The sequence below is a fragment of the Pundamilia nyererei genome, unplaced genomic scaffold, assembly GCF_000239375.1.
Source record: "Pundamilia nyererei isolate P.nyererei 1_Seehausen unplaced genomic scaffold, PunNye1.0 scaffold00012, whole genome shotgun sequence".
NCBI lineage: Eukaryota > Metazoa > Chordata > Actinopteri > Cichliformes > Cichlidae > Pundamilia > Pundamilia nyererei.
Genome location: NW_005187413.1, coordinates 3235320 through 3259285, shown reverse-complemented (window position 1 = coordinate 3259285; position 23966 = coordinate 3235320). Strand labels below are relative to the sequence as shown.

At 38.7% G+C, this 23966-nt stretch overlaps 1 protein-coding gene across 8 annotated transcripts in view; it reads right to left on the bottom strand.

Moving 5' to 3' along the window:
• Positions 1-1577: 1577 nt before the first annotated feature.
• Positions 1578-23966, bottom strand: part of cfap20dc (CFAP20 domain containing) — a 38297-nt gene continuing 15908 nt past the window's right edge. For 4 of the 8 annotated variants that reach the window (XM_013908666.1, XM_013908667.1, XM_005724749.1 and 1 more), the window contains 5 exons: positions 18781-19122; positions 16953-17189; positions 11831-11892; positions 7845-7939; positions 6412-6965 (listed from right to left, as the gene is read on the bottom strand). In XM_013908666.1, coding sequence (XP_013764120.1) covers positions 6847-6965; positions 7845-7939; positions 11831-11892; positions 16953-17189; positions 18781-19122 — 855 coding nt within the window. In that variant the 3' untranslated portion in view covers positions 6412-6846. Of the gene's footprint in view, positions 3114-3242; positions 3355-3455; positions 3563-6411; positions 6966-7844; positions 7940-11830; positions 11893-16952; positions 17190-18780; positions 19123-23966 lie in introns of those variants that run through there. The other 4 variants (XM_013908668.1, XM_013908670.1, XM_013908672.1 and 1 more) reach the window with 4 other exon arrangements.

Genomic DNA, 23966 nt, shown 5'->3' with positions numbered 1-23966 from the left:
ACATAGCAGAATCAAATGGGAAAGTAACTCACAAAACCTGGAAAGCTGACCACGGCGGAGAACGAGAAGTCAATTATCTAGAATAAAAAACACAACGACAGGGCAATAGAGCTGGTGTTTTTTAAGGCATTTAAGACAAACGCGTTGTTGGCACAGGAATAAGCCATTAGTCACATTTAGATGGTGAAAGACGTGGTAATCCCCAAGGAGGAGGTCAAGCCTGTCTGTCACAAAGCATCTGCCCTGCTGATCCTTCAGCAGTAGCTGAGCTCAAGCCTTTCCTGCCTGGAGAGCTCGTAAACAAAGACAGCATCTCCTTGTATCATATTCTGGCAAATCGAGCGCACAGATGAACACAATGATCATTTTCTCTAACAGACTGATTTCGCTCTGCTGCCACGTGGACGGATACAGATCTTTACAACCTCGTCCAATAACAACAACCGGCACATCTATCATGGAGATAATACTATAGTCTCATTTTATGGGCTTTATTTCAAACTGCACTGTTTGCTACACTTTTATCTCGCCGTTTATTTCCTATTACACGTAGTGATCTGTTTTTATTTTTTGTTTAATTTTATTGAGCTCTTACACTCATCGAGCCATTTTATTTTATTGCCTTTAGTTTTTTTCTAGCTACTCAATTTTGTTTTATTTTGTTGAGCTCTTTTCTGCTTGAGCTGTTTCCCCCTCATCAAGCTATTGTACCAATTTATCTAAAATGTTGCAAAGGTGTTGTTTTCCTCCAGGACAGCATCAGCATCAGATCTTCCCGGCATAGATTCCTCAAAACAGTATGAAGGGATGTACTCTTTTCTTCTAAATTTGTGTTTCGTTTTCTTCTTATGACAACAGTGTGAAGCACTTCTACAGATTCAGCAAAACAACCAAGCAGACTTGTTGAGCTGAAAAATTACCAATTATTTTTCCATATTTGTAGCCAAATGAAGTTTAACAGATTTACTACTTAACTTTACATGATTTTACCACAGAATCATCAACTAAACTCCAATAAATGGATTTTGACTCCCTTGTACAAAGCATGGCTTTTGGATTAAAATCGTCTTGCCTTAACGCCCTTGAATAAGACAGAAGGTATCACACAGGGAGCCTGGGATGTTGAAGAGTGCTGTTATGTTTCTGCTTTGTTTGAACTCACCAACTGAATTCCTATCAGAACTTTTAAGATTGTTTAAAACCTTGAAAGGCTGAAGAATTACAAACAAAGCACAAAACTATTTAGTATCAAGGATTTCACATTATGTTCACACCAATTTCAGGTGACGATGGTGTATTACTAAAGGTGACCAGCAGGTGGTATTTGTGTACTGCCGTTTACTGATCAGCGGTAACACAAAGCACACAGTGAGGGAATCGCTTTCCTTTTGTATGATTATCGACATTCTGCAGACAGCAATCAAATGAACGCCGGCAATATTTTTCAACATTTGACTCCATAGCTCCTGGATTTTTTATTCCAGAGCTACATTTAATAAAACATTCCCTTTATATAAGGACACAAATCATCAAGGTAACAAACTGGGGAGAAAATGAGTACATACAGAGCACACTTAACCAGTCCACATGATTAATATGTTTAATAACCAGCATATTTAGATCCCAGATGTCCACAAAATAAATAAAAAGATACAGTAGGTTTTATAAATACTGATCCACATCAACATCAGTAACTACACAGCAAAAGATGATTGGAAAACACAAGAATCGGGTCTCGGTGTCTGATTTGTTGATCACACGAATAACCTAAAATGAACCAGTCGTTAGTTTGAGCTGTGACACTGACGTTCACGTCAGAATGTTCACTTGCAGCTCCCAACCAGGTAAGTGGCTTTTTTTCTATCTGTGACAAGTATGGCTGTCAGAGAGATCAGGGTACATCATTCAGCCCAGCGCTACATTAAAGACCCAGTGGACTAAACTGCAAATTGCCTTTAAGTGGAACGATGAAACAGCAAATCCTTTCAAAGGGAAACTGCCCAACTGGCAGACAGCTGAAGTCCTATTTTGACTACCTTTGCACATCATTTGGGGTGTGCGAAACATCACATCTCCATGTGCGACTTTGTAACAACCGCTTAATTCATAGCATTGCACATTTACATGTTCTGTGGCAGACAGACAAACATTGAGCGAATGTGAGTGCGTCTGCCCTTTCAATGTCCCACTGACATTTATTGCACTGCCAGTAAATAATACAGGAAATAATGTTCCGCTTTAGATTTTATATTTAAGGTATAAATTTAAATTTAAAGTTAAATAGTGGAAATAATGGAGTAAATAGTGGAGTGTTGACTCTCCATATGATCAGCAGCATTAGCATCCAAATCACATACCCACAAGTCTTATCAAACGCATAGGTCTCAGAGCTCCATTCGTCCAAAAAACAACAACAAAATAAATGCAGCTGAAAGATGTGCAGATAGCTCAGTAGTTATCAGGCTTTCCAAAATAAAAGAATAATTTAAAAAGGCTGCATGAATTGCTGCTTTAATACACTGACCGTATCGCCAAATAACACATTCAATTTTGTTGACAATTCATTACGACTCTTATCTACCACAGCTAACACTGAATGTTTTGTTGGTTGTTTTATTGTAGCATATTTTAGCAGGATATTGATTGTGAGAAATAAGGATTAAATGAGTTTTATGCTGGAAAAAAAGAACACTTTTTTTAAGCCCTGAGCTGTGCCTGCGGGAACAACCTCCACCCATCAGAGGGTTGGGTAGTAGCCAAAGACATCAAATGTCATGTGTTATGTGTAAAAAAGGGAAAAAAAGAAAAGAAAATGTCAGTGATGATTCAAATGAAGGTCATTATTTCACATCTAAGAGTATGAAGCTGCACAAATAGAAATCACATTTAATCTCAGAATTACAGTTTAAGATATAACTGCAAATACTGAATACTATTTCCTCACTTATTTTATCTGTAATTGTATATTTTTGGTTTTCACATTCGTGGCTCGCTTTTTTATCCCCGCTACGAAAACAATCCTCCATTTCATTCGTACACCACACAGTTTATAGAATAAACTCCATTGCAGTCAGTCCAGCAGCTTCCCAGTTGGAGATTTATTCCAAAAGATCCTGTAAGGGGAGAGAAAAGGAAGTTGAAATTGACTTGTGATGTGATTAGGAAGGATACAGTGGTGCTGGCTTGTACTGGAAGAGAGATGACAGCGAAAGCTACAATCAGAGAAGCCACGATGCACTGACCTCGTCTGAATCCTCTCCCACTGTGCGCGACCTCCTGTCGCCATCCTCCTCTGCCGCTGCTGAATGCCCCTCCTCCATCTGTCTCAGCACTGAGTATCTGTAAGTTGCCTCACTGATAAGAAAGTTATGTGGCAAAACCAGGGTGAGTTGTTTTTACTGCAATCTAAGTGTTTAAAATAAACACGTTAAGGCTCATTAATAAATTTTCATTACTTGACTGGGAAGCAGTATTTTCGGATGATCAATACGGCAGCAGCTACCGCCACCGCAGACACCAAGATCACTGATGCAATAATCCCGGGGTGAAGCCTTAACCCGGCCTAAAAAGACAAATGAATCCAATAAGATCTAACAGTGGGGTAGTTAAAGAGCCCATAAACCTAACAGCTCAGTTCATGAAGTGTGGCAAAGATAAAAAGGAAATACAGCAGGAGATATGACAGCTGAACAGCGGTGCATTATAAATCATAGTGGTGGGGTACATCCCAAAAGCTCAGCAGCAGGGCTGCAAGTCTCTGGCCAAGAGGAGAAACTGATGCAATCCGGATGACATTTCGTCACATCGTACTGCAGATCACTATAATATCTTTAAGTCGGGCCTGTCCATTACATGATTTGGAACAAAGTATGACAAAATTAATCTCTGTAGCAATAATTCAGATGGAGCGTGACCAAAATGTGACATTGAACACGAACAATTTTGTTTGGTGGTGCCAAACAAAATCACAATCACAATCAACCAAACAGAGATGGGTGGGGTTTGATGGTTACGAAGCTCATTTTTTCTCTTTTGTTTACTACTGGCAGCATTTACACATGGAGACATGATAAAGGTATTGAAGTGCAAACTAAGCATTAGAACAGAGAAGATGATTTAAGCGACTTTGAATGTGGCGTGGTTGTTGGTGCCAGATGGGCCGGTCTGAGTATTTCACAAACTTCACCTACTGGGATTTTCCTACACCATCTCTAGAGTTTACAGAAAATGGTCTGAAAAAGAGAACATATCCAGTGAGTGGCAGTTCTCTGGGAGAAAATGTCTTGTTGATGCCAGAGGTCAGAGGAGAATGGCCAGACTGCTTCGAGCTGTTAGAAAGGCAGCAGTAACTCAAATAACCACTTGTTACGTTATGCAGAAGAGCCAGGTACCACTCCTGTCAGCTAAGAACAGGAAACCGAAGCTACAATTTTCACAGGTTACCCAAAAATGAACAATAGGAGATCTGAAAAATAATGCCTGCTCTGAGGAGTCTTGATTTCTGCAGCAACATTCAGATCAGTATTTGATGTAAACAACATGAAAGCACGGCTCCATCCCGCCTTGCATCAACGGTTCAGGCTGGTGGCGGTGCTGTTGTAATGATGTGGGGGATACTTTCTCGGCACAGTTGTTGCTGACCATGCCCCTTCCTTTATGACTAAAGTGTACCAATGTTCTTATGGCTGCTTCCAGCAGGATAATGCAACATGTCACAAAGCTCAAATTATCTCAAATTCATGACAGTGACCAGATCACAATCCAACAAGCATCTTTGGGATGTGGTAGAATAGGATGAATCATAGATGTGCAGCAACTCTGTGATGATATCTTTTCAATAAGAACTACAATCTCTGAGGAACGGTTCCAGCTCTTTGTTGAATCTATGCAACAAAGAATTAAAGCAGCGGTGAAGGCAAAAATGGGGTTCAAGTCAGTACTGGCAATGTCTACATAATAAAACGTAAGTGTAGATATGCAGTAATACACACACACTGGAACAGGAATCCTAACCCATCTGTGGTTCCAGATAAATTTGAAAAACAGCAACGTCTGCAACACAAAGATGACGAGGTGCACAGTAACACTGAGTGAATTCAGAGGGGTATAAATATGCTTTAGGAAATGGAGTACTGTTCCTCCAAAATGCATCAGTCTCAGTCATATATCAGCTTGTGCTTTTAGACTTCCAAGAAGTGCTTCAGGCTATTTCACTACAAGTCAACAAGCTGAGACCAGAGATACGAAAACTTAATCTCCATCTAAATTAAAGTAAGTCCACTGCACTATGGGTATAAATGGTTACATCGCCATAAATTAGGGACCGTGTTTGTAAACTAATTTAACTTTTACCTCGAGTTTATCGGATCTCATTACTCATGCGGCCTTACATACCTGTTGTTCAGACATCCTTGTTACCTTTAAAGCCCGGCTAACTTATTTTCATTATGCAGCCTCGAACTGTGAACATTATAGCCTGCAAGGATCCAAACTGAAGCGATTTAAAAGCATTTAAACCTTTTTTGTTTTTTTTGGTCCGAGTATAGTCGTAAGATCTACAGCTGTTTACTTCCTGCTTCTGCTTTTTTCACCTGTTTCCCCGCCCCTGTTAAAGCACACCATGTGACATAAAGTTATGTGTCACGTGACCTTCCGATGGCCTATTTAAAACTTATTTTCAGACCTGTCGTTTTTGCTGCAAACGATCCGCTCTTAAAGTGTGATAGTACTTACAAATGGTGACGTATGTGTCTGATTACTTTAGAGAGGAAGTCAGTTTTAACTAATGATCCTTTGGCATGTTTTTTATTGGGTCCTGTACTATATAAAGCACTGAGATCATGCTTGAAATGCGAGACAGTTCCTTATGTAACATTCAGTGCCTTTTCGAGGCTGTCACACAGTTCCTGGGACCAGTTTTGTGAGTCATAAGCGCATTAAAATTCAGAAATGTTGATTTTTCTCTGTCCAAGGTCTTGTTTTGGCAGCTTGTAACTGTTAATTGGAAACAATACATTGTGAAATTGAACATTTGTCACTCTGCTATTGTTTCCTGAATTTCTACAAATAATAAAGCATTTCCCAGGATGTGATTTTCTTTTCTGCCATTTTTTTCTTCATGGTTAGGCAACAGTTTATATCAGGCTGAAAATAATGATTCAAGCTGGTATCAGGCGCTCATCAGGTGTGATGAGTGATTTGGCGAGACCGACGAAAAGACTTGCCAGCCTCATGAGCAACCCGCCTGTTGTACTCCCAGTTACAGTTGCAGGCCATGAGATCCTAATTTTGAAGATTTTTACATGCATTGAGTATATTAAAAAACAATCATCTTCCTTTATCCTTGTCCCAATTCTGTCAAATTACTCATTTTAAATCCAGATAAACACAAGAAATTCAAACCACTGCTATTTCAAATTTAATTTAATTCACATTACACATACGCACAGCATGGTTTTATGATTTTGTGACACCATAAATTATCTGTATTGTAACATGTAAAACTGAAATATCACAGATTCAGTACGTTCTTTCAGGAAGCCCGATAAGAGTTTGCCAGCCAAGCTTCATGAACACTCTTTTTAGCATCACATGTGCGAATGAATAAGCAAGAACTTTCAAAAAGCAAGTATCTGTATTACATTCCCAGGCTCTTACAGACTTACATGACACTACATATGGTGACACAAAGCTCCTGTTAGCTTCCACAAACGAACGGATAGACAGAAAGTGATTTTTTTCTGAATTGGGAATTCAATACCGATCAATAAGCTCAGCTGATAAATCCTGAAGCCATTCATCCACTTTCAATTTGATTTATTATTTTTGGCTCTAATTGACTTCAAGTTATGCCAGTTCATAGTACTTTCCTGTCTTTGGATCAAAATAGCAGTTCAGGCAAGGATCATAGAGCAGATTCAAATACCCATCCTCGTTCTCCTCTTCATTCACTGACTCATCTCCTCCTGCAATAAAGCCAGAGAACCATTAAGCGGCACTGGGTGTAGCTGTTCAAAAAGTACATAACTAACAGTACAACAGCGATCCATAATGGAATTTGCACAAATAAAATGTATAAGTGTAAGACATCATGTTTTTAATGCACACCGGAATAGCCCTGGCAGATATGAATAAGAGCCTACTCTGTCAGCTGTTACTGGAATAAAATGAGAAGTCTGGATGGTGGGGTGACCTTCAGACTCAGGTGGATTTAAGTTTTCTGCCGCTGCCATTTTTTTCTTCATCAATCAAGACCCAAGACACCCAGGCCCAGTACCACATTATGAAGCTGTAAAGAGATTCCCTGTAATCCCCACGACTTTAAAGCATGAGAATTTAGCTGTTAAATTGACGGGCAGTTAAACACTAAAAAGGTTATGGAATGCTCCGGGACGAACATTTTATCTTATCAGAACTCGGGCAACAATAATGAAAACTAATTATAAGACACATTGTGTAAGAGCTTTAAAAATGATGTTGTAAACTGGAAAGGTTTCATCAATTAACCTTGTCCATGTGTCTAGGGGGTACAGACCTGTAATGAGCCTGTCTCTTGTGACCTTTGGCATAATGTGGAGGACACAGACCTTCACTCTTATTTTTTTTTTTTATTCTTAATTAGATACAGTTTCACCTGCTTTCCCACCATGTTGTGTGTAGTCTTTGGTAGATTTCTGTACCCTAACATTTCTGCAAGCTCTGACATCAGTGAATGTTTCCATTAGCTGTATCCATTTATGCCATTAGTGTTAATGCTACAGCACTGGATTGTTTTCTGTCTTCCTGACTTTCACATACAAAAAGGCAGTCTGCAGGCAAAGGGACTAATATGAAGGTTTCTGTACCTCTGACTAGACTTCCCCCATTGTTCCATGTGTTGCCTGACCTTCTCTGCTGGCTGGGAGGCATAATAGGAGGGCTGAGCACATCCATCCATTCCCTAGGGAAAAGACCATAAAAGCAGACAGACATGACAACACATACCATTACACTTACCAACCTACTCTATGACATTTTAACAATGAAGTCCCATCATCGTGGGTTCTGAGAAGCCCATCTAAGCTCCCACTGTCCTTGAGCCACTTCTCCTGCAGCTCCACAGTTTTACTTGAAGGATCACTTATTAGATTTTGACTCAAGCTGTGACTTCCAAGTGTCCACATTCGGGCACGGAGTAGGGGTCTTAACCTTGCCTGCTTCAGAGAGAGCATGACTTCATTTCTCTCTAAATGAGTTTATCCTCCCTGTCTGCGATGTACTCAGGCTACAACTATACATCAGTCATTTTCCACTAAATGAAAACACTGCTCTGTTTTAGTATGGCGTAACAGATTACAGCCAGAGGAGAAAATATCACAAGATGAATTCTTTTACTTGGAGGCAATGCAACATTCATTTGTTAAACAGCATCCATAATCATTTTTGGCTATACATCAGTTGTGCAATTATGCATTAACATCTTCTGCCTTTGGACAAAACCTCTCATGAGAACACATCATAGCATATTTAATGAGGAATTACAGTATAATCGTCTTATGCACAATATTCTCTGCTAAGCCCGCCTCACCATCATCAAGTGCAGCGATTGATAATGTCACTCTTTCTCAAAACAAAGTATTTTACCTAAACTAGAAAACCATTCATGCTATCTCTACAGTGTGATCCTTTACACCATGGTGTACTTAATACTACTACTTTTTATTTTCACTGGCTCTACTCTTGTGTCCATGTTTTTAATGGGAAATCTTTACTGGGAAATATTAAAATACAGAAATTACTTATGAGCAGTCCTCTTTAGTGATGTGGTCTTCTGATAATAGCTAATAAAAAAACCCTCCTATGATCAAGAGTAAATTATATGATACATTAAACCTACAGAAAGAAGGTTTCCTTTTTTATCTGATCTTCCCATACATTTAAGCGTACATTCATTTCATATTCTTTATGTCTTTAAGTGATAAAGTGCATTATCTCTGTTGAGGCTATGATTTTTCTTTCTAACAAAAGCATCCGCCTCTTCTTTTCAACACCCATTTGACTGTGTGATAGGCAGGAACATTGTACAAAAGTTAATGGAAGCAATTTTCAAGGACAAAAGCCTCTGCTACTGAACTGTAAATTGAACTTCAAATTGTTAAGTGGGACTTGGCAAGAGTGATTAAACTCTTAGATTTTCAAGTCATTATAATCCAAATATAGACCAGAGATAAAGGGAATAAATTGGTTTTATTCAATTAGAGAAAGCACACTGCTTTTGCACAGTGGTTGAGTGTACTGAAAATGAGCTTTCTAAATATCTCGAAAAGAAACAGTATCAAGAAACTCTGTTTGTCTCACACGGTGGTAACAAAAGTTCACAATAGTATGTAATGTACAACTGTATTTCTAGTCAAAGTCTCACTGACAGCCTTATTTGCTGTTTCAACTTTAGCATTCTAGCCAAAGGCAGACACAATTATTACGTGCAAAGAAGCATGTTAAAATGCCAGAAAAGCCCTGGCAACATTAAGCACAGCAATCGGGGCATTTTAGCTGTCAGGGAAGCTGTTGCTCTCAACAGCAAGAAAGCCTTGCAGTGGTGCCAGGATGCTCAAAAAACACCATGATAGAATTCTCTGTAAGGGTGTCTCAGAATGCAATGCCTAAAAGAAATGAAAGAAAACAACGACAAATCCTGTGCAGCTGCTATTCAGTATGTAAATCGAGGCTTACTTCGAAGTCTCATTTCAGGACTACAGCTGTGGAAGCTGCAGAGCTCCGTCAGTGTGTTTGTGAACAGTAATATTAATTTCAGTGGTTATTCAATCAAACAGCATCGCTTAACTAGATATTTGCCAGTCGGCTGGATGGATAAATTTGAAATCTTTAAATCTGCATGATACAGTAATGCAAATACAAATATTTCAGCTCAAGGAAGTCTACACATGTCCACACCATGCTACCTTGGTTTTCATCAACAAATCAAATGTGTTTGAGAGATGGGGGTTGCGTAATTTCAGTAGTGAAACCGTGATGCAATTCTTTTGTCTTCTTTTGTAACCTACAACATGGTTGTGTAACAGACCACATGGTTGTCTATATTCACAAAGAGATGGAGGTGTGCAGGGACGCGGCTCTATAACTGCCAGCTGTGGGGCTACAGGATTTCTCCAGAACCTTCCAAGGTGAACTGGATCTATTCGTACCCTGCCGCAGTTTGTTTTTTTGTGTTTTTTAGACGCATAAAAACACCTGAAAGCGAGTTTGAAATAATGGTATTCAGTGTTGTGAAGTGGGCAGTAATATCCTCCTAGTGTTAATCTGTTAAATTGAAAGTATTTGAGCTGTATTTCTGAGACTCTTTCACCTTGTGCTCTAAATCAACACACTGAATCTGTTCCAAGAGGTGTTTGACTCAAGCCTTAATTCTGAGCTATTTTCCCCTTCAAGGAACATTAGAAGAAAACACACACACACACACACACACACACACACACTTACACACACAAAAATGATGGTTATAGAAAACATTTTACTTCATCTTGCCTTGACAATGACAAATCCTATTTAACTTACGAGTACGAGAGGGGCCGGGGGGGGGGGATCTAGTCATTCTCCTTTCACTGCTACATAATGACAATCTGTAATTCTCAACACATATCAAAGGATGTTTTCAGAAGTCTTTGAAAGCTTGCAAAATTTCTTTACCTTTACTTGATAAACCTCTGGTGGTTATTTACTTTTTTTGGGGGGAGGGATGCGTTTCTCCAACTTCTAAAATATCTTTTCTGTTATTCTGTTTCACACTTCATAAGCCTTAAGTTGATACTGGATATAACACTTTTTTTTCTTTCGCCCTCAGCAATACAAAGCCATCCATCAATATTCTTTCTTTTTGAAGAGAATTTTATTTGGTTTTAAGCTGTAGGTAGGCAAAGCAAGGTGGAACGTGTCTTATGGCTGTTTTGCATTATGAATTACTGAACCGAAGCCCCTGCTGTGCAGAAAATCTAACACGTGCATTTTGAATTCAGGTGAATCTGAAAGCTGATGTCTACTGTATAGCAAACAAACAAATGCTTTAACAACTTCTGACAAGTCTGACAAGCACAATGACACATCTTCGGACTGCTTTCTTTTACCTTTGCTCTGGGCAGCTAATCAGAGGCACCACTATCAGAAGGAAATCAAGATCAAACTCTGAAAGCCCCACAGATGTATATCTTGTATATGAAATAATACCTTGAAGCCTCTATTTGGAGGGTGGGGATGGAACAGTACTATTCTCCTCTATTAGCTTCTCTATTACTATTACCCTTATCAATTTTGTGTTACGAGAATAAAAGAACTGTACCTACCACACCTCCAGGTTATTTGCACTCATGTGAGTAAGGTTAGCCCCATTCAGAAAATCTACCTGACAGCTGACATTTAGCAACAAATATTGCACTGACTCATAACCATCCAATCTAGATGATGGAGCCAATTATAAATAGAGGCTTGAAGGTACACACCAGCAGGACTTTAAAAATTATATTCTACTTGCCGAAGTTATCAACAATTTAAAATATGTGTCCATTCATTTTAAATAAAGGGTCTCTTAACCCTCTCAAGGCAGGCGTTGCCGATTTGCAACAGTTAAAAACTAACAACCTGATTACCCCACATACATATTTTATGAGTTTTTTTTACTCAGAAGTACCACTGCAGAACTTGGTTTTGCATTAGCAACAAAGAGTTTAATTTGAGCCTGAGAGGGTTAATAGTCAGACTTCCATGTATAATACACTGGAATGCTAAAAAATAATGTGTAAAAAAAAAAATAGTGTGTGTAATAACACACACTTCTTACCTGGGGTTTGATTGCAGGAAGGGGTTCATTTCCGTCTGATAGTGGTGTCCCTGATTAGTTGGCTAGAGCAGAAGTAGAGGAAAGCTGTGTTAAAATGTCACCAGATGCTCCAATGCAAATCATTTTTCCCAAGAATTCTCATTAGGTTCAGTTGAAAAGACCACCAAGTACTCGATTAAGGCGCAAAAAGGAAAAAGATTTACTTGTGCAGCACATCAAAATCGAAAATATTTTTTGGTTCAGAGTGACCTGTTTCATTCAGTAAGGCAGTAATGAAGGTCGCCTCCATTTGACTCCTTTTTAAGCCCAGTCGCCCTGTCTCTCTATGAAAATTGTGCCACAACACTTACCTGTAACTGATAAGTGTCACTGGGCCTTTTGCTACTGTTGTGCACATCGTGTCGTTGAGTCAAAGGCAACTGCTGCAATGTGCTTTGATATTTCACTACTTTTGCAATACAGGTTGAGTCCTTCAGGATCAAGAGATAAATTTATAATTTTTCCTGTGCAGATTCATGAATTAATGCATTTAATGCAGTCTTGCCAGAGAATTAAACTGTGCCATGTCGTGCTGTGAGGTGTCACTCAGAGATATAAATAAAGCATGAGGAGCAACATTTTGTGGAGACACAGCTGTCCAGGACATCCACAAAGTTGCCCGTTCAAGGCTCCCTGAAATTACACATAAAGAACATCACCTGAGAAAATTAAGCTAAGTGAACATTTTTCTTTGTTAACAAAAGCTTTAGTCCAACCACAAATTAGCCTTTACTCTTCTTCTTCTTTTTCTTCTTTACAAATTAACAGTTGATGAAAATCCTTGTACTGCAAAAACCTAATTCTATGTTTTGTGCCTTGGCATAAAAATCAAGTATGACAAATCTGAGCAGCAAGGAACAGGAGGGATGGGTGAGCAATAAAGGGTGAACAAACCGTGATCAAGTAATCCGTGGAATCTAATAATGTGTTCAAAACTTTAGATGTCCCTATACTCTGTAAGTATGAAGGACCTAAAGCATAGGTAGAATTACAGGTAGAAGACAGCAATGATTTCCTTTTTAATATATACTCATTTTCAGCTGCATGAAACACAAGCACATTACCCTCTCCATCTTGTCAAAGTTAAAGACCATATTATAGCCTCAGGAGGATTTTTAAGCGTAGTGGCTGTTAAAGGCTATTACATTACATGACTTTGATGAAGAAGCACTCATGTTGAAGCTGCAGTCCTTACAGTTCTTGAGTTTATTTTAGCTATCTGTATGCTTCCGTACCTTCTTTATCTAATCACCTTCTTAGAATAAGACAGGACCTAAAATTGCAGCCTGTGGAATTCTGCTGGTAATATGGACCGAGGATGATGATGATGATGATGAGTTACTTGCCTGTCAAGGGATGGAGAAACTCTGGGGATCTAGGAAATAGCAACCATTTCTATATTCCAACTGTAACATTAAACCCAGTACCTCACATGGTCGATCGCACCTGCATGAACTCCAGTTTCAAAGAGAGCACTAAGTACATCTGCTGCCAACAGAAGTGCATCACTTATTTTGAACAAACATCACCTCGTGACCAAACAGCAAAATGTGGTGAGGATGTTCAATATAGCAGCGCTGGCTGTCAGTAGCTTGGGAGTCAATGTGATGACTTGCCTGGCACACTATCTGCTGTGTGTCTGCGAAGCCCACACACTTCTCATTTGCTCTTGGAGCTGACATCTATAATGTTTGTATTGTCTCCCTGGTGGAAACACCTTGGACTTTATTGACTCTTCCCTTTATATATCAACCATTATACATCCTTTATTCCCCTGTATGCCGGATCAAACAATCAGAAATCTAAAGAGCTTCACATGTATTTGATCGACATAGTCTTAGGTTCTGATTTCTGTTTCTGCAACTATCTATTAGGAAAAGATTAAAACAGAGCAGTGCATGTAAAGTGTTTGTTTGGAAACTTATGCTGCACAAACCTATTTGGCAGAGAGGTCGAGTCAACCAATGATAGATAATTTATTTCCATAGCTTTCTGCTTTTTTTAACCAGGCATTTTCTTTGAGACAAATGAATGGTGGCTGAATTCCCCTCAAGTGGCTATTTTCCATTATTTATTTCCACTTTACATCTGCCCATGAAAAATTACAGACTGGATTGTATTACAAAACTAAATCTCAGACCTCTCACTCTTCATTCCAATATAATTTTTGTAATAACACATATAATAATAATAAACTCCATTAAATTTAAAGACCCCGTCCTAAGAAAATCAAATATTTAGGCCTAGACTTGTGTCCATAATGTATTTTTTATTTGGTAGAAGACACATCGTGAGAAAAACAAGCAGTTTTTCTCACGATGAAGGTTTTTACCAGTGTTGTTCCAACATTCAGATAGTCAGGGTTTTTGTATGTAACAATGCTAAGAAACCAAACCCATCAACTACGAGGTGGAAGTAGCTGGTCAGAGATGAAAGAGATCAACAGTGTTTATGTGTCATTAACAAAGCATTATTATCTGTTTGCCAAAGCAGAGCAGTCAAATTTACAAATTAATCCCAGCGGCTTCCTCTCCTGCTTAACAAAGCACACACTTTGACAGCGTGATGCACCGCTGAGTCTCCCTCAGTGCAGCAGGAGAACTTGTGAGTGAGTGGCACTCTGAGACGCTGAGTGAGGGGTGGCTGCAGGACTGTGGCGGGGTCTGGATAATAATCCAACATATAACTGCAGATTGATCGTTTGATTTAGTAAAATTATTAAAAAGAAAACATTTGGCACTTCGATTTATTGTAGATTTCACAGTCACATAATCATTAAATCACTTTAACTTTTTAATTACCAACTTCCCATTAATTAAAGTGATATGGCTAAATGTTTTTTAAATCTTTAATTCCATCGTGAGATGTGTTTGACAGGGTAACTTTATGTTGAAACATTCTACAGGAAGACAATTTTGATGCCAGAATTTCAAATTAGTCAATTTTCTTTATCAAATTAAAAAAAAAAAATCACTCTTCAGGTTAAATTACTAAAAACACTGCTTACATTTTTTTTTGTCTCAGTCAGTCTCCCACTTGTACAGCAATTATCAGATTTACAAATGTATCATTTTTATTCTAAAATGACACTGCTGTAGCCATGTGTCCACAAAGAATATGTTTCACATCTAGGACAACATACCACTGTGTCAGAAATCTAATTCGTCACATTTAATCTATAATGTACATTTTTTTATGGAGATTATACAATTTTATATGCCACTGGCTCTTCCCTTGATGTAACCTTTGCAAATCTACAGCCTCTTTTGATGCATTTCCAAAATCTCTCATCAAAAGTAAGCTTAGTTTAAAGTGATAAAACTAAGTGCATGCTATTCACGAGGTCACCACAAAGTAACCAGCTTACTCCCCCCATGGTCATAAAACTGAATCTGTTAGTGTTTCTAAATACGTAGGATGCTTACTGGATCCCAGACAACTTAGAAAATGAAAGAGAAATTTATTTTACTTTTTTTATACAGAAAAAACTATTTTTTATGAGATTATTTTACAGTGGCTCATATGCATGTTTGCTTAACCACAGTGTGTTGTGATCTATCACAGGTCATTCTTTGTGGGATACTCATCCTTAACAAACAGGGAGAGAGCAAGACTGTATGCCGTTTATTTACAAGGCTCTTCTACAAAGATTGCCTTGTTCAGAGCTTAAATTTAAATACAGTACTTAGAATATCAGGTCATAGGACATTCTAACAGCTGTACTTGGATTTAAATACTGTGCTGCCTACAAATAGGAATGAGCTACCAAAAAAATATGAAACTACAATTATTTATCTGCCATTATTCTTGCACCCTTTTCTTTATTTCTTTACATGTAAGACTCTTTATTGAAGAATTAAATAATAACACTTTTTTATATAATATATATTTTTTTGTAGTGTTTTGTTTTCAACATTGTAATGGAAGCTTAGCACACGTTTGTCTGGAGGTTAAGTTTAGTCTGCACTGCCATAAATCACAGCAGCAGAAACCACTTGAATCACAACATCCAGGGTCCAGAGATGGATTATCATTGCCAATGGAGGAGTCCCAGCCCCAGACAATGACTATTTAGGTCTTGAAATCACTTAGTGTCTTTTTTTAGAGAAATCTATCCTTTTGATGGAAGTTTTAGGTGTTAGATTCACTAAAATGTTATATCTCTATTTCTCTTCATTTGTGGTCTGTTTAATGTGTGGTATCTTTCTTTATCTTCCTCACTTTCACGTTATCAGCAAAGTGTTTTCTTACAATACTGTTGGTGGTGCTGTTGCCATACATTACAATTATAAACACAACAGCTAATTGAAAAAAAAGAAAGATAGAAAGAAAAAAAAACATAACTTCAGGGCATGATAGAGTAAAATGTAAATCCTAAAGTGGGGTCTAAAGATACATGTCTTTATTGGTGGCCACATAATTGTGTCCTCAATAGAAACAATGAGGTGGTAATCCCTGAGGTAATAGCACTATTCATTGTGTCCTTAAATCTTAGGACATTAATGGATACCTGAATATACAGAAATGGTAACAGGCGTATAACTCAAGAATTTGTAATGATTTTATTCACTGGGGATCCTACAGTGGACTCAGCAGAGCCAGGCATGATAGTGTTATCTCTCCATAAGTGAAACATACTTTTGTTAATGGACCATAGATCTAAATGACCTTCAATAGCCGAGAGAAAACTGCACCATCTTTAAATTCTAAAAAGATCTCTGGGGAAATTTTCAAATGACCTAAATAATTTTTAGTCACTGAGGGACCTGTGGATATTGCGCCAGTGTATATTTAAAAACTGGAAGAGGCCAATTAATGTATTTCTATCTCAATAACCTTTTATAATGCAAAAACATACTGGTGGAAGAGGTGCATTAGCACTTCATGGTGGTGTAAGTTGGGGTTTGAAATGGAAATGAGCAAGAATGAGGATCAACCCGGGTCAAACAAAATATTCGAGACAGGAGGACAAAAAGAGGAACAACGTGCTAATGATTGTAAGTGGTAGATGAGCTGCACATGTGCTGCTTGTTAGTGAAGAGTCAATAAAATATGAAGAGTAGCAAAGCTGGACAATACAGACCAGAGAGATGTGGGTCCATGTAGAAGTATCGTCACTGCTCATGCTGATGCTGACATTACACCGGTGGATCTGAGATGCACTGAGGCCCGAGGCTTTACATTCATCTTCCTCTTGCTCTCTTTTTAGGCTAGCCAGCATTCGAAGCTCCTCATCATCTTGTGTCTGCGGACTGCCGAGCAGGTCCGAGTCGCAATGACTGGAATCAACAGGCTTTAGTGTCTCATCTTCTTCTTCTTCCTTCAAATTTATCACCAATAAAACCGAGATTACCTTTTTGGGAGCAATCCACAATACAATACCTTGCACTTAGTCACAGTCAGATATACACACTGATATAATGTTTTGTGCAGACAAATAAAGTACTGAAAGTCTTAACAATAAGCTTTAGTCCCAGATAGAGCTCAAGGCAATTCTGGACATACGCCATTGTTTTGACCCACTGAGGAAATGTCTTTTAACTGTGGATCTATTGATTTAGCAGACTACTATGGTAACAGGATTTTTCTGACAAAGTGTAAGGAAGTCTTGTGATACCCTGGTGACGAATCAATAGCAGTCAATAAACCAAGGCTGCAGGGAGGGAAACAAACTCCTTGTCATATTCATCAGACAATCTTTCAGTCAAAGCCTTCACTGCATGTTGCCTGCTGTAGTTGGCACAAATCAGCAGTCAGGAGCTACACTGATGAAGGAAACTGGGATATCACTCAGCAGCAAGTTGTGTAAATGCAGAAAGCAACCATCAAGTGACAGATCTCCCTTCAGGCCTTGTGATCACTTCAGTTGACTATCCTCTGATCCTGGATCGTTTCAACTGGTGCTGGGGCCTACCTCAATTTGTAACAGACCATAGACTGATCCGGCAAACCTTTTCCCCAGCTCTTTTTAGCTGTCCAAATCAGCAGTGATCACACATTACTATGAGTAAAGAGAGACAGCTGGGTGTACGAACATCAAAGTTTTTAATAAGCTGCACATTTGCCACAAGGACTCCAAACCCCCACTTGCACATCACAGTTAGAGCTCAGCACCTTTATGACTGCATACTAAAAGAATTGAGTTAACCCATCTACCAAAGATGGAATTTAATCAAAATAATTTTAATTAAACCATGCTGCATTAATCAATTTTCAAGGGGGTAAAACATATAAACATTAGCCCTCATTTCTATTTTGCTGTGGACTCCAACAACTTCAGACAAACATGTCTGGTTGTTTGAGCTAGCCTGCTCAGTCTCAACTTTTTTTCTTTTTTGCCACTTGATAACTTTGTGTTTTTGATGTTTGGTCCTAGACAAATATTGTGTAGTGGACTCATCAAAGCTTTTTTAGTGGAAACAGTTGCCTACGGGGCTTGTTGTGAGTGACTCAGACTCAGGCTCAGACAATAAGACTGCAAATCTGCAGTGCATGAAACCAAAAAATGTGCTTGAATGAGTCTAAAAGCTCTGTAATGCTGCAATTTTAATTCTCTAATTTTGAGCTATGGGCATCCCCTTACCCCACTCATTTTCAGCAAATAATTGAATTGAAACAAAATTAAAGATCTTAAAGTAAATATAAAAAATATGAATAAAACAAATATTAACTTTTTCTTTTCAATGCAAATGAACACAATTTTTCATGGGTTGTAAAGTGTGTCTTCACTGGTCAGTGTGACATCTTAATGAGCATGCCTTCCTGGGTGTTGACACAATAAGAGGTGATCTGAATCTCTTTTTTTTTTCAGCAATAAATTTGAGCACTATTCAGCTATGAGTAACTATCACAAAAATACTGAGCCATGATACCGGGTGAGAGCTGATGGTTGTTAAAATTGTAACCCCTACCTTGTGCTGTTTTGAATCATCCAATTTGACTTCTTGCAGGAGTCTTCTACAAACTGATATGCTGCTGCTCCCATCAAGAACCCGGTTTACTTTCTCTGAAACTCTTGGACCACGCTTCTGTTCCAGTCCATTAGGTGAGAAGCACCGTGTGGGAAACAGCCCAGGTTCAGCTTTCCCACTGGAATGAGGCTGCATACCGGTGTTAAGTGGAGGTGTTAGGTTCACATTATGAGATCCAGGGTGACCTTCAAGTTGTGTGCTCAAAGTTGGATCAAGCGTTCTGGGAGATGTAAGATTGGACCCACTTGTTTGTTGATGTTGGAACATGGTGAAGTTGTTATCCTGAAAGAAATACAAGGACACCATTGGGAAATAAAATTATTAAATTCTATCTATTAGTTGATTAATGTTTCTGTCGTGCTCTCTTTTGGTGTTTGAGCTTTAAATTAACCTCACATTTATAATAGCATTTTCTTCTTATCTGCTAATCTCTCACACCTTCAGATTTAGTGCTGCAACTCGGTATTGTAGTTTCAAACCCACATCCTACTGTACCAAAGAGATTATGTAAGATACTGCATATGCAAGAACTACACTGGTCGTCTCAGCATTAAAAGGAATACTCAACACAAAGAGATCTGCATATCACACATTTAAGTCTGTATTCTTGAAAGAGACCTGATCCTTTGCAGTTCGTTTCCACATTGAGATTACAATCTGGATTCATACCAGCAAAAATGAAGAAAAAAAAAAACCTTGGTGCTGCAGTGGTTAGCACTGTTGCCTCACCATAAGAAGGTCCTAGGTCAGGGGTGGGCAATTCCAGGCCTCGAGGGCCGGTGTCCCTGCAGGTTTTAGATCTCACCTTGGGTCAACACACCTGAATCACATGATTAGTTCGTTACCAGGCCTCTGGAGAATTTCAGGACATGTTGAGGAGCTAATTTAGCCATTTCAATCAGCTGTGTTGGTTCAAGGACACATATAAAACCTGCAGGGACACCAGCCCTCGAGGCCTCGAGTTGCCCACCCCTGTCCTAGGTTAATACTGACCAGCCAGATGGGGTCTTTATGTGCAAAGTTTGCATGTTTTCCCTGTACTTACTTGTAGGTTCCCTCTGGCTTTCTTTCACAGTTCAAAGACATGCTTGGGGGTAGGTTAGGTTAATTACTGATGTGTTAGCCCTGCGATAGACTGGTGACCTTTCCAGGGTGTACCCTGCCTTTTGCTCTGTGACAGCTGGGAAAGGCTTCAGTTAAGTAATCAGTTAAGTGGAAGAAAATGGATGGATAAAAATAAAACCTTTGACCATCCTGAACCAAGGTAAGTAAGTGTAATCAACACAGATGTAAAAAGCTAACTACATCATCCAGATGCTGGCACTGTGTATTTAGCTTTTGGAACATATATGCAGTACTGTATGTGCAGACAGAGAATAAGGGAGTTCTACTCATGTGAAGTTGTTCTTTTACTCTAAATCTGGATCAAACTTAGAACTCATCGCAACAGTTATAAAAAAAATATGACAATAGTAAAAAAAACTAAAATTACAAATCACTTGCATTAAATACCTCACCCTGAAAAATAGATGTATCGCACTCATTTTAATAAATGCTGCTCCTAATGGAATTGAAAGATTAAGTATTTAAAACAAGATGCTGTTTACTATCCTCTCACTTTTCACGTCAGCCATTGCCAGTTCTTCATACAATAGAAAGAATCACAGTTGTGGCATACTCACAACCAGATTGTTATCACAAAAACATTTCTTTGTTCATAATGTAGTCTTTGTTTCTCATGAATTTAAGAGCTCGAAGCTTTCCTTGGGCCTTGGAGATCAATATTTTTTCCTTATGCTGTCTGTTTTTTTGGTGTTTTCTTTCATCTCTGAGCTTTGTTGTGGGGTGAAAGGTTATCACAAGCCCCTTGAGGTTTGTAGCTTACCGGCTCTATATGTTATTTGTTTTCCCTCATTTTTCAACACTTTATCAATTTTTTACATTCAGGTGAATAAACAATAAACAATATGTATTACTGAAATCCTGATACGGGTGCTTTTATGAGCCTGAATGCATTTTAATGAACTAATTCACAGTCCATTGGCTTAGGTACTGCATTTAAAAAACTGCACTTCCCTGAAAATATTGAAAAAAAAAAAGGATAAATGAGGTTTTAATATATTTCAAAGTAGTTTATACAATCAAAGTTCATTTCTTTGTTTTGCTTTTAATATTTCTCTATGTTTAAGAGCAAATGCTTGCTCAAAAGAATTGTATGAAGCTGACGCAACACCTTGAAAGATGATATTGCTCCAAGTTGAGAAATGAACAACCTGACACAAATAAATCAAAACCAGGTTTTATATGCAAATCTTATTATTCCATTACATCAATATATGTACAAAACTGAAATCTCTGTCTAAATTTTCATTTTTTTTCCTAAGTATAAGGAAAAATAATGTTCTTTTAAATGTCTTTAGAGCAAAATTATTATTTACACAAACACACAATCTGCAATACCTGTACAAAACAAAACAACACTTTAGAAAAACATATACATGACTTATTTAGTTTAATATCTTGCTGTAAATTTATTTCATGATAGCAACTGAGTTGTGTTTTAAAAACGAATGTTGGTATCAGAATCTACAAATATAGATAACAAAAGCTTACTACACAAATCCAGTGTCTGTCTGCAAACCCCTCCTACACAATTAGGAGTTGGGCAAACAAGCTTGGCACACAGGTACATCTTAGACACCTGAAAGTTCTTATCTATATATCATATATTGTTTGATCCTATATTGATGTCATGATGTTGCCTAGCAACCACCCACCTACAGCCTAAAATGACCCATCTGTAGCATCTATGGACCTTTAAAGCCTTATAAAAAGGATTATATTATCTTAATTTTCACAACAATAACAATAATTTAATGACTAATTATTCATATTATCAGTCTGTCATGTTGCCTAGCAACCACCTAATAGCTACCTAAAATCACAGACCAAACAATACTGTAGCACAGTTATGTGTTAATATAAAGATTACATTTTTTTCACCAGATAGGTGTTCGCAAGACATTTATTTTCAGTTCCTTTGAAACCCAAACATTATGTTCCAATTTTTTATTTTATAATCTTGTTTAACTTTTATTGGTTTATATCTGTGGAAAATCGAAGATACAGGAAACATGCTATTAGCCAAATCATATGTCACAGGTTCAAGGCTCACTAGAGCGAACTCCCAGCATATCGTTTTCAACCCCCCCACGGGCTACTCGTGTTAAACATGATATATAAGTCACTTAGATAACTTAAAAATGTTATTGTTTGGCTTTTTTCAGTGTTTTATTTGTTCGTGAGTAAATCGGTTTGGCTGAGATTACAGCTAAATAAACATCAAACGGAAAACTGATTAAACAAAAGTGTGAGATGATCCTGTGAAGACCGACCCAGTGAAAATTTAGGCAGTGGTGGACCGGACCGGCCAACCCCCACCTCTTGTAATCACCTCCAACGGTTCCTCGGTTTTGCAAATTTTTACTGGAGGTTCATTCACAACAACAACAACCAGGTAGTTGCACCCCTAACACGCCTTACCTCCACTAAAATATACTTTCTCTAGTCCTCAGAAGCTGAAGCTGTCTTTGTCTAACTAAAGAAGCTGTTCACATCACCACCTGTTCTTGTCCATCCTGACACCAAGCTGCAGTTTACTGTGGAGGTAGATGCATCTGACTCGGGGGTTGTGGGCAGTACTCTCTCAATGCTCCAGTCCACAAGGCAAGCTGCAGCCTTGTGCCTTCTTCTCACACCAGCTAATTCCAACTGAACAGAACTACGATGGCATTGGTTAGAGAGGGCCGAACAGCCTTTTGTCATCTGGACAGATCACAAGAACCTGACATACCTAAGGAGTACTAAACGACTCAATGCTCGCCAGGCTCACTGGTCTTTATTTCTAAGTTGCTCTAACTTCACTATTTTCTATGGTACTTGATGTTCCATAGAAAATAGTTCCATAGAAAAAAGCCAGACGCCCTGTCCTCCTGTCCCATTTTCTGCTGCCACTAACTCAACAAACCCCCAAACATTCTCCCCAATTCATGCAAAGTGGGCTCACTAACATCACACTATGAGGAGAAAATTCAAAAAGCCCTGCAGGATGAACCAGACACTGGCACCGGGCCGCCTGTTCTACAGTCATCCACTGGTTCACACTGCCATGTTCAACTGTCACCCTGGGGTGAGTAGAACTATATTGTTCCTCAAGCGTTACTTGTGGTGTGAATCATTGGAAAGGGATGTAAATGATTATGTGGCAGCATGTTCTAGCTGTGTTTGTAGTAAGAGTAACACTCAATGCCCTTTGGGTCTGCTGCAATGTTTACCTACACCTCATCGCACTTGGTCCTACATAGCACTACACCTTTTTATGGGTGGATAGGTTTTCCAAGGCTGTTCACTTCACCAGTCTCGAGAAATTAACCACTGCCACTGAAACTGCAAAATTACTGACCCATCATGTTTTCAGGCTTCATGGGATCTCTACAAAAATTGTTTCTGACCAGGGCTCCCAGTTAATTTCCCAAGTATGGAAGACCTTTTGTTTTGCACTCTCAGCCAAGGTATGTGTAAGCTCAGGTTTTCATCTTCAAATCACTGGCCAGTTGGAGAGGCTAAATAAAGAACTGGAGACGGCTCTCCGCTGTGTAACCTTCCAAAACCCTTCCTCCTGGTCCTCACAACTGACATTGCTGGGATACGCAGATAACTGTCTTACATCCTCTGCTACTAGTTTTTCGCCCTTCGAAGCATTTCTAGGGTACCAGGCTCCACTCTTTCCCCTCCATAGAAGCTGACCTCACCATGCCAACAGTACAGCAACAACTACAGAGGAGGAGGCAGGTGTGGACCCGGACGAGGGAGGACCTCCTCAAGACGGTCGAGAGAAACCAGCATTATGCCCATCGCTGTCAGCCTTCCACTCCCTCCCAATGACCTTGGACAGAAGGTGTGGCTCTCGGCTAAAGACATTCCCTTCAAGGTTCAAGGTTCAAGGTTCTTTATTTGTCACATGCATAGTTATACAAGTATAACACACAGTGAAATGTAGCCTGACACGCTCCTCGACATGTGCAAAAATTGTATGTATATATATATATATATATATGTATATGTAT